This window comes from Tasmannia lanceolata, unplaced genomic scaffold (assembly GCF_043159265.1).
Source record: "Tasmannia lanceolata isolate RefF3 unplaced genomic scaffold, GAP_Taslan_0.1 ptg000020l, whole genome shotgun sequence".
NCBI classification, from domain to species: Eukaryota; Viridiplantae; Streptophyta; class Magnoliopsida; order Canellales; family Winteraceae; genus Tasmannia; species Tasmannia lanceolata.
This window is the reverse complement of record NW_027518697.1, coordinates 10,427,323-10,439,372: the sequence shown is the minus strand read 5'-3', so window position 1 is coordinate 10,439,372 and position 12,050 is coordinate 10,427,323. Positions and strand designations below refer to the sequence as shown.

Here is a 12,050-nt window from a genome sequence, read left to right as displayed (position 1 = left end):
ACAAAATAAGCTATTCTATCAAAAGATTTAATAACTGTCAATAGTAGCAACTAGATGTATGTAAAAGATATAAGCAACTGGTCACAACTTAGATGTAACTGAGAGGTATATGAGGAAGTACAGTGTAGTTTTATACATAGTTTTAAATTTCGTCCGAAATTTCGGATTTCGGTTGGGACCGAAACAACCGAAATTTGCACGAAATCCAAAATTTCGGATTTCCAAAATTTGATATATTCAATTTTTTTTTAAATAGTTTTTTTTTTACAAAATTTCAGACGAAATCACCGAAATTTTGGCCATGATTACTTAATTATTATTATTATTTTACTGGATTTCGGCCGAAATTTCCGGATTCCGGCCAAAATTTCAGTTTCGGTTAAGGCCAAAATTGGGACCGAAACCAAAATTTAAATCCATGGTCTTGTATGAAATAATAGGCTCCTAAAAAGACAATTGAAGAACATACCTCAAGAGCCTTTTCAGCATTTGTTTCTGTAATTATACCTACAGCTGCATTTGCTGCCAAGATCATCAAGATGACCTGAAAATAAATAATCGAAGTATGACCGTATATGAGAATAATAGGTCGTTGAAAAGGGCAAGCATAATTCCTAGGCACCTGTCTAAGACATAATCAGTCTAAAATTCACTTATACTGTCAAACTGCTAGTAAAATTCACTTGTACAGTCAAAACTTGTCTAAAAGATAATTAAGTCTAAAATGCACTTAGTCAAAACTGTAGAAGATCCAAATTAAGCCAATGTACTAACTCCATAATAAGCAGAAGCCAAACTGGTAGTGAAACCACGTAAATGGGAGTTGGAATAAAACGTATGGATAATGAGCATAGAGATAAGCAAATCCTTACGATAAATTGCAGTGTGTGGTCAGCTTTACCCCACTCCAACTAATCATAATAAAAGTAAACTAGAACAGCATAGTTATCAACCTTTTTAAAAAAAAAGCAACTATCAAAACATAAAAAGAAGGAATATAACAAATTACATTGGCAGGCAGAGGTTGCTCTGTATGGAATAAATTTCTACAAACACCCATCTTAGCCAATTTATCCGCAACTTGTTGGCACTTCCTGGAACATGATGAAAAGATGGTTAATCCACCCATCTAAGATTTCACCCATGTAAGTCGTCAACCTCCACAGACAAATGATCTCCCCTAGCTCAGGAGAAGGCATTGAAGGAATCACGTTCCACCACGAGACCACCACCCATTTACCATTTAAAAATGTGAGTTCCTAAACGAAGAGCACAAACCTCCGCGCCCATAAAATCCACATGGACAATCAGACACTATGATCTAATAACTACTCCAGCTAGACCAGGATTTCCAAACAAAAAGCTAACAAAATTTAACTTGATATGATTAGGAAGGGAGACGTCCCATCTGGATTAGGATTTCCTACTCAGAATCTTTTCCAGCAGAATCTCCTTCCATTTCGAGAAAAGAGCCTGGCAAGAGTAGCCCTAAAAGTCATCGCTGGCCAAATGCCAACTTGCCAATGAAATCTTAATGTTCAACACCATATAAACGAGCGTAGAATACTTATCCTCAAAGGTTCGAGAATCCCTTTTAAGCCACAACAACCAAGCAACTGCAAAGGGAACCACAGACCAAACAATCTGGAAATACATCCAAGGTACTTGCAAAACCAGTCCCTTAACTAGAACCCCAAAGTATAAAGGAGAACCCAATCAACCCTTAACCATGAAAAAAACTTGCTCAAAATATATCCGGCCCCTTCGTGAAGAAACAGATGATCACCTATTTTTCCTTTCCATCACATTTGATGCATCTATTAGCATGATCAAACTACCTTTTCTTCAGCCTATGGAACATGTTAATTTTCCACATCACCACACTCCATGCAAAGACACGAAGTCTTGAACCTTAAGTGCAACGAGAAGATGGATGCTAGGGCTAGTGGGTCTTTTATAGTTCCTTGCTTTGGGTACTAGAAAGATTCCATGGGCACCAAGATCAAATATATATCGCAAACAACTCTGAGACAAATCAATATGCTAAAGAAAAAATCCAAGACAAATCCAATGCTTGTTTCCTCCCCGTTGACTACTTAGTACTTACTCCACTATTCTCCGAGTCCATGCAGTGAATCCAAACAGATCCTTAAAAACGAAAACCGAATTTGGGTCCGACTTGGAGTGGGCTTTCATGGACAAACGAAAACTAAGGAAACGTTTGGGGTTTGGTGGTATTTTAAGAAGAAATGACGATACCCACACTCCCTTGTTTTCTTAATGGCAGCTCTCACTTTCACTTTCCCTTGATAACGAAACACCCTCAATTCAAGGTCCACTTCACTTTCACTCCACCACTTAGAATGTTTGGATCAGGTCATTGTGGAAGGAGATTCCAAGAACGTCATTAGATGGCTCTGCGGATTGGTAGTCCCTCCGTGGTTATTTGCCTCTTTCTTTGATGAGATTTCTGATCGGGTGCTCGGATCATCTATTATTTTCAATCATGTTCGAAGATCTGCCAACACTATGGCTGACAAGCTTGCTAGGGAGGGCGTTCAATTTTTTTTATTTTTTATTTTTTGAATGGGACGTTCAAAAATTGGATATGGAGATGTTTAATTTTCTCAAAAAAAAAAAGATGTTTAGTTTTCCTTTATTTTTTCCCTCTCTTTTCTATATCTTCTTTTCTCTTTATTCTAGTAGTACTCTTTGGTGGACCACCTCGGTCTGTGTTTTTCATTTAATGAATTTCTACCATTCAAAAAAAAAAGGCAAAAGCAAAGGATGTTGAAAAGATCAAGGATCCACGTCTATTAGAGTGTGGTGGGAACCCTGCAGTGTATAACTTTTACCAAGCAAGACATCATTTGCACTCTAAATCAAGTATGTCAATGCCTTCATGATCCTAGAGATGAGCACGTGCAAGCAGCTACAAGAATCATGAAAACATTAGAGGCATGATAGACCACGGGTTGTTCTATGGGGGTCAACTCAACTCAACTAAGCCTTTGTCCCAAACTAGTTGGGGTTGGCTAATGAATCCTTTAGTAGAAAATTTTCATGAAGAAGGTGAAAGGGTCTACCCGGCTCAAATTGACTAAGTCTAATACTGACACTAGTTGGATTCATCTACATGGATCATTTTCTTCCATTCTATCCTATCCAAGGACTATGGGGGTCATCACAATGAGATGTTACAAGATACTATATTGCAGATTGGGTAGGAGATTCAAACATGGAGATTAGTGACAGGTATTATATTTTGGTGAATGGAGGGATAATCTCATGGAGTAGTATAAAATAGTGGATAGTGGCAAGATCTAGTGTGGAGGTTGAGTACAAGGCGATGGCTGGCACTACAGCTGAACTCACATAGCTAAGTTCTCTTACAAAAACTTCATTTGAACTTAGATGCCCATAGGCCCCATACTACTGGCAAGAACTTCACTCTCTTACTTCAGAGCTAAACCCAAGATTGACTCACCCATTTAGAGAGGCGAACCAGATAGCAGATTCTCTTACTAATTTTGCCTGCAAGGAAAGAGATATCCGTACATACTGGCAACGGAAGGATCTACCTAGATTGACTAGGGGTGCTATAAGATGTATTTTTTGGGTATTCATAGCATACATTGTAAATAATTGCATTATTGCATTGGGTTTTGAGGTAAGGTGGTATGTCCCCCTCTTGTAATTCTTTTTCCCATTAATAAAATTTCAGGTGCCGCCTCGAGTCCCTAGATGAATTCCGGGTTTAAAAAACTCATATGCTCATACACTACATTGGATAATCAAAGTGCTATTAAACTGTCAGAATCCAGCATTTCATGATAGGACTAAACATCTCAAAATAGATTATCATTTTTTCAAAAAGAAATGTAAAAGTAGAGAATTCATTTCTCAATTCTTGCTAACAAGAATCAACTTGCAGATTTCCTCACAACGGGGCTTACTTCATACTATCACTTGACACTTGTTCACAAGCTATGTTTCAAGAAATAATGTCAGCTTGAAGGTTTATGTTAGAAATACATGATTATGTACAGCTCTAATTAACGAAATTGTCAAATATTGCTTGGTGGGAAAATTTTACCCTCTAAACCCGAGTTTAGATTCTTTTGGGTGCGGATGAAAAGGGTTTGGAAGGTTAAGGTACTAACATACTTCATTGGTGCAACAAAAAAAAACAGCCTAACTAATTTGGGTTATATATTTTCTGAGAATGATCCATGCACTAGCAGTTAGAAGAAGGAAAGTCATGCTTGGATGGTCAACAAAGAATATGGTTAGCGGAAGCAATGAAAGATGTGAAAGCACCATCTGCAATTAACCCATAGTTGGATGATAATTGGGTAGAGGTCATCAACCAAGTTCTGCAAGCTGAACCTGTTTCCACATAAAATAATGAAGCAATAGGTCATACTAGTAGCAGTTCTACCCCTATCGCAAACTCATATGCTTGCATTAGTGATGTGTGGTGGTGGTGAAGACTGTGGGCAGTATGTACATGTTTTATACCCCTATTGCCAACCCATACGGTTGCACAGGTGATGTGTGGTGGTAGTGGTAGTCGTGAAGACTGGGCAGCATGTGCATGCTTTTATGATTACAGTGAAGATTATGACAGGAAGACCCGTCTAAATGAGGATTATGGTACAGGGAGATGGTAACAGTATCACACGATGATGATGATGACGACCAGGATCAGTGTAGCAATGAAGTAGGTGATGACAGTGTAGAACACGTAGGTCTTATTGGTGACCATTATACGACTCAAACTTTGGAGAGTTTGGACTTTGGACACAGCGAGTACAGGTACGAATGCTCTCCTGCGTACTATTACAGTGATAAATGAAACAATAGTCGTAATATCATGCTCCACGGTAAAAAAAAATGTCAAATAAGTGTGGGTATTCATCAAATAATGGAAGGACAGTACAAAAATTGCTTTTCATCTTCTAGCCCAAGTCACCAAGGTGATCGTTCCTCAGTTGGCCTGAATCACATAAACAGGAGGGATTTTGGTAATGAATTAACTTATGAGAAGGGAATTTCAAAGAGGGGAAGAAGGTAGAGGATTGGAGTCATCGATCCCATGTCATTCTTCTATGTGGTCACAAGGTAAAGTTCGCTTTGCAATTGTCATTTATAGAGTTTTTGTTACTTATAAACTCTACGGGTACTTTGTCAGCAGTTATTTTTACAATTCAAGCAAACAATGTGACATATAAAATGGTCATTTAGTAACAGATCTATGAATCTGTAGAACATAAAATCATCATTAATCAGCATAGCACATGGTGGTCTGACCAACGATGAAAATTCATTGATACCCCTCCCTCTCTCCCTCTCTCCCTCCCTCCCTCCCCCTCCCTCCCTCCAGAGTTTTTCGAAGTTATTTGGTGTTAAATACCAAGGTCTTAATCAGTTATAAGCCAGAATACCAGAATCATGAACAGCAAAAGCTTATAATGCATGCACATGCAGTCTGGATCAATAATAATGTCTTAAAAGTAAAACTGCTTTGGGAAAAAAGAAACTTTTCCGATTGAGTTCAATGTCACCACATGTTAACCAAAAAAGAAAATGGAAGTAAAAATGCAAACTCTTTAAAATATTTCTGGGATTACCATGTATAAGTCCCAATCATTGTTGACAAAATTTTAAATCATAACTAGTCATGGAACCCTAGACCCTAGTGAATATGCATTCATGCATGCTTGCAAAAACATGAGTGGATTGCTTCAATATGTAAGCACGCAATATCCATAGCAAAAACAGCAAATTATCATCAGTTTCTTACAGAAGGCTCCAAAAATGCAGTTAGGCCTGTTTCTCCATCAATCAAAGCCAAAAGGAATGAAACAATGGCAGCCGCAATCAATATTTTAACAAGCAAATCATCAAATTGCTTCAAAATTAATTTCCAAAAGGGAGTGCCTGCATGAAACAAAATATCAAGACACAGATGGAAAAACAGATTACTTTATTTGTCAGTGGCAACCAATTCACTAAACTAACATAGCTCTACAAAAAAACAACAAAAAAATTTGACAGATGAACATAGCTCTACAAAATATTATGGAAGAAATGTATCAATTGCACAGCACAAAAATACAATGGATGAAGTCAATAATATCTGACAATGATAAATTGATATGGCAAAATTCAAGAAATAATGCAATGTCATGGGAAGGCACTACATAATTCGTATTTTATTTTTTTGAATGGTACTGCATAATTCGTATTATGATATTGAATAACTAATCATGGTAATTTCTATTTAAATTAATGAATTAAGATGAAATAATATTGACTATTTTACTATTCTCCAACTTATTTATAATTTGTGTGTGTGTGTGAATGAATCATACAATTTATGACACAATTTACGATCCGATATTATTCAACCCCTATTATGATTTACAATTCAATTCCGATTTTCAAAACATTGGATGACCCTCTTCTCAATGGGGGGAACCGCCTTTATTATCCATGTGAAAGGAGAGCTTGGTAGGATTTTTGAAGTTAAAGACGTGGGCAGCATAAAGTTCCTTCTGGTTCTTGAGGTTGCTCAATCTAGCAAAAGGATCTTTCTGCACAACGGAAGTATGCCCTTGGTCTCCTGAAGGATACTGACACATGGAGCCAAAGCACTCTCTTCATGCTAGTGAAGATGATCTCCTTCCGGATCCTCAGGAGTGCCAGTGCCTGGTTGGACGTCTTATTTGCATGACTATTACTCAATCTGATATAGCCTTCGCAGTTAGGATGGTTAGCCAGTTCAACCATGCTCACCGTTCTCCTCATCTTGATATTGTGAATCCCATCTGTTGCTTCATCAAGTCTAACCCCAGTTGCAGACTTGTGTATCATCTGCATGGTCGCCTTGATATCTCTGCTTATACAGATGCAGATTGAGCCGGATCGATTACTGGCCGTCGCTCCACATCAGAATATTGCCTTCCTAGGAGGAAATTTAGTGACAAGGAAGAGCAAGAAACAGTAGATTGTTTCTGGCTCTAGTAGTGAGGCATAGTACAGAGATGCAACCCATGGTTCATGTGAGCTTCTACGGTGTCATTGATTGATATGAGACTTAGGCTTCTCGTCCAATGCCACTTCATTGTGACAAGTGACAACAAAGCTGTTATCCATTTTGCATCCAACTATGTTATTCATGAATGAATGAACAACATTGAAGTGAATGCCCACTTTGGAGATGATCCATCATGGATCCTTGATGCTTACTAAAGTTTTTCTAGCCACATCATTTGGTCAATATCTCTACTAAGGCTATAGGGCCTTCTCTTCTTCAGGCTATGAATATCAAGATGGGCCTGTTGAATTTGTATAGCCTAGCCTGAGGGGGAGTGTTGTCATGTGTTACATGCATGGTTTTAAATTTCGGTTTCGGTACCAGTTTCGGACCTCACCGAAACCGAAATTTCGGCCGAAATCTGACACACCATTAAAAATTAATAATTTATTTAATACCAAATTTCAGCCGAACTTTTTGGAAATTTCGCTCAGAATTTCTGGAAAAATATTATATAGTCTAAACAATTGAGATTTTTTGGTTGAAATTTCGGACTAAAATTCAGAAAAAACTAAATTTCTCGAAATTTAGAAATTCCGGATGAAATAAAGTAATGTTTCAGGTATTCCAGATTTCGGTGTAGGTGCTGACCGAAATCTGAAATTTCAGTCCAAAATTTCAGATTTCGGTCGAAATTAAAAACCATGGTCACATGGACATTTGTTATGTAAGTTATGTATGCATGTTATTCTCTATCGTTTGCCTCTCGTTAAGGGTATTTTTGTCATCATAACAATACATCCTATGTGGGTTAATATGAGGCAAAGGGGCACTGATTTACTCCTTAGGCTCTTTCTATCATATTGTTCTGTTTTCTCCTCTTCTCATCTTCTTCTCTTTTTCTTCCATAAACCATATGAATGCAATCTAGCGTCATAAGAGTCCTAGTATTGTTTAGTTTTGAGAGTCCTAGTAATAGGGTATGAGTTAGTCAATGCCACATGGCACATTTTAAGTGGTTGACAGCTTCAATTGTGTAGTAAGATTAGGATTCTAGTTAATATTTTGTGGGATTTGATTTGCCTATAGATTGTAAGACCGATGGACCTTTTGGAGGATGGAATATTGAAAAAAAGAAAAAAATTTGAGGTTCTTGAATTCTTGCTTGAGTATGATGCTCTTGCCTGAGGTGTGATGATTCAAAACCCTAGGTGGGATGCCTAGGAGGACCTTGGAATGATTTCAGTTCAGTTCTTTCCCTATTCCCTTCTCTTATTTCTCTTCTACTTCCTCACTCTCCACCCTTTATTCTACATTGCTCTCCCCGTCTCTCTTCTAAGCTTCCAAATCTGAAAATTAATCCATCGACCAACATCCAGTCTTAAACCATACCTCTTGCCCAAGCATTTAAATCCAAAACCATAGCTGCCGATCCCTTTTCCCCCCAACCAATCAATCATAAATTAAATCCACACCGAACAGTTCAAGCACACACCCCCAACTGCCAACAGTCCATCCATATCCTTTCCTTGCAAAATTGTAACCTATATCTGCACCTACCCTTTCCCTTACGCTATCGAATATACTAGAAACCCTTACCTTACCCAGAAATCCTACCAGCTAAAAGAATATACCATGAACGCAACCCGACAATCATTAACCCCTTGAAAAATGTGCTTTCTGAACCTATTATGCTCCGTTAGGTTTGGTAAAGTATAAAAGATAAATAACGCCTTTCTCCAACAGCTTAAGCTATTGGAGAAGTTGGTAAGTTAACATGGTATCAAAGCCAAAGGTCTCGAGTTCAAACCTCCCGGATAGCGAAAATCCACATACAATGGTCAGCCCTAAGTGGGACCACATGTGCCATGTGTTTGCCAAGTGGGCCACACGTGCGGGGGAGTGTTAAAGTATAAAAGATAAATAACGCCTTTCTCCAACAGCTTAAGCTATTGGAGAAGTTTGTAAGTTAACATGGTATCAAAGCCAAAGGTCTCAAGTTCAAACCTCCCGGATAGCAAAAATCCACATGCGATGGTCGGCCCAAAGTGGGACCACATGTGCCACGTGGGCCACATGTGCGGGGGAGTGTTAAAGTATAAAAGATAAATAACGCCTTTCTCCAACAGCTTAAGCTTTTGGAGAAGTTGGTAAGTTAACAAGGTTGATCGGGGGTGGCTTGGAGAGTAGTGGAATATGAAATCAAAAGGGCAGAGACAAGCATTTTGATTTGTCTAGAATTACCTCGGAGAATAGTGTAAGTAGTGTTTGGCTACACGGTATATACTCGGAGAGTAGGAGAATAACTAGGGGTGTCATTACCAATATAGGGAGAGAGGAGAAAGAGAGAAGGAATAGAGAGAAGGAGAGAGAGCACCATTCCCTAGAAAATTCAACCAAAAGTCATTGCTATTGGAATAATTTGGTTTAAAAGTCATAAGGAGGGGATAAGGAGTCCCTGTCACCAGACAAGCAATTATTACATGGAAGACATCCAAGGGAGTAAAAGGGGAGTCCAAATCTATTTTGGCAACCAAACGAGGAATTTGTCCTATGTGGCAGCTATTCTCCAACAAACTTCCTGGAAAATTAAAAACCCAATGGCAACCAAAGGGAGCATTATAGATTCCAATGAATTTAGAACCTATTAAGACTAACTTATCGACACCTGTTAGAAACTTGCAGTTGAAAACCCCTACAGATCAGTCCTTAACCAAGTCTGTTGCAGACCTCAACCTTTGTAAAAACACTATTTTCTAAACAAGATTATTCCAGCAGCCATCTTACCCAACCTGTTATTTGACTGTGACCCTAGAGTTGAATCACAAGACTGTAGAGATCTTTAATCTATTAGAATCAGTCCTTAGTATTTCCTCGGTCCATACATTCAACCATCCCTTATATCAGTTCCTATTGAGTGTAAGAAATGCCCATTTTCCAAAACCTGTAACATTTAATCTAAACCTACAACAATCCTCAATATATCCAGGCTTGCCTTAAACCTGAAACTTAGGTCCCAAGCCACGACAAAGATTTTTTTTTTTAAGATCTGCCATGGTTCACCATAAATCTTAGATCTGTCAGGATCGCTTACATCTGTCATAACAGTCCCCTTTCAACCCTATTTTGCTAATATATGTTTTTAGATTGTGCCCTCTCTAACCCTATTTTACTACCTTACAGCCCTTATAACCTATTCACTTGACCCATCTTTTTATTTCATAACCTAGTCGACTAAAATCTAAGACAATACCTTTCCCTTGTCTACGCTACATTATTTGGGTACCAAATCTACAATACCTAGTGTCTTCCCTTTCCATCATGTGGTTTTTGAACAAGCTAGGCACTCAGCTAATGAGAATTCAAACTCCTTAGCTAGGGACAGAGTTGTTAGATCAGCCGTGACCGCCTCTAAAAAGTTTGCGAAATCAAGCTGTTAATCTTTGAGTGGAGTTGTCCTTATTTCCTTGCACATCACAGTCAGCTTGGTATGTAAGCATGGTTTTGTTCTCTCCTTTTACTTCTAATAAAATTTTATTATCTTTCGAAAAAACAATGGAACAGTAAACAACAAGAAGTGGCAGTTACCACTTACGAGATCAAGGGTGCTGTGTGCAAAGTCATAGGACATACTACTAACGAAATGATGTGGATGAAAAAGTTGCTAATCCAGGATCATATTATCAATTAAAACTCATAAAAAAATCTTGTATGAAATCCAAGTGGCAATGCACATATACTATTCAACCTTGTCTTCCATTAAAGATAAAGCATATAAAGTAGACTGTAACTATGAAAACAAAAAGTTGCAAGTGAGAAAATATCCACTTCATATATCAGATCATACTTGACCAAGGGATGTGTTTGCTCAAGTTGTCTCATGAAATGGTTTAGCTTTTCTTTTTGGAAAGGCAAAGATTTAGAACATTCATGCTCCATCCTGAAGGGTGTTGAGGAATTTTTGTATTTGCTAACATCATCTTTGTGATTAGGTTATTCTTTGCATTAGTTTTTACCTTTCCTACAACATGCAATGTTGCACAGTTTAGCCTTCATAAGGGTGAGCAGCCAAGGACAATATTTAACGTACAAATGATTATATATAGTAGCTAGAAAGTAGTCATTTGACACTCTTCTTTGTTCTCCCAGCCTCTAAAATCGCCATTTCCTTCTTAACATATAGGCCATGGTAAAACAACAATATGAGCCATCACTTCCTACAGTGATGTAAAACAGTTGACTCTAAAAATTATGAAGCAAAATACTATTGGTTACACTTCAGTATGTCGCAATAGTGAGCAAAAGTTCATAGGAACTTCAAAACCAGTAAACTATCTAGCAAAGTTGTGTTATTGCACAAATTAAAGAAGTTTTATAAATTTCGGTTTCGGACTGCGTTTCGACCCTCACGGAAACCGAAAGTTCAGCCGAAATCAGGTACACCATTAAAAATAATATATTATTTAATAACAAATTTCAGCCGAAATTTCAGTAATTTTGGTAGAAATTTCGGGTTTTGCCAATTTTGGTTTCTGTGTTGACCGAAACCTGAAATTTCGGATTGCAGTCGAAATTTAAAACCATGGTTATAATTGTGCAATGATTCATCTGTAGCCACACTGAAGCAACAGAGTACAATAGCCTACTCAACATTAAAATATAACCAGATCATAAGGTGGCATTTCAGGATGGCTGTTGGGCAAGTTTACACAGAAGAGGATACCAAGGAGCTAGCGGTACGAGGACAAAAAGGCTCTGAAAGAATTGGAACCTAGTTGGTGATGGATTTGGGCAATACACAGATGTGTTGCGCTGTACAACATATCTCAGATTTTCCGGTACATAAGATATGATATTATGAGTGTTTTTCAAGGCTAACAGCGTCGTTCTTATTTCATAAGTTTTGTCCAAGACGGGGGCTGGAACACCCTATACAGTTTGATATATTATGATATACAAATGTGTAAAGAGGGCATATCACCCAAGATCTTGCGGACTATGTGATAGG

General features: G+C 38.0%; 1 protein-coding gene across 3 annotated transcripts in view; it reads right to left on the bottom strand.

Moving 5' to 3' along the window:
- The window catches only part of ECA3 (endoplasmic reticulum-type calcium-transporting ATPase 3), a 97,757-nt gene that overhangs the window by 78,449 nt on the left and 7,258 nt on the right, over positions 1–12,050 (bottom strand). For all 3 annotated transcript variants that reach the window (XR_013237339.1, XM_077363734.1, XM_077363735.1), the window contains exons 5-6: positions 5,807–5,943; positions 470–544 (exon numbers count right to left, since the gene is read on the bottom strand). Coding sequence is in view for 2 of the 3 variants with exons in the window: in XM_077363734.1 (XP_077219849.1) it covers positions 470–544; positions 5,807–5,943 (212 nt within the window). In the remaining variant the exon portion in view is untranslated. The remainder of the gene's footprint in view (positions 1–469; positions 545–5,806; positions 5,944–12,050) is intronic.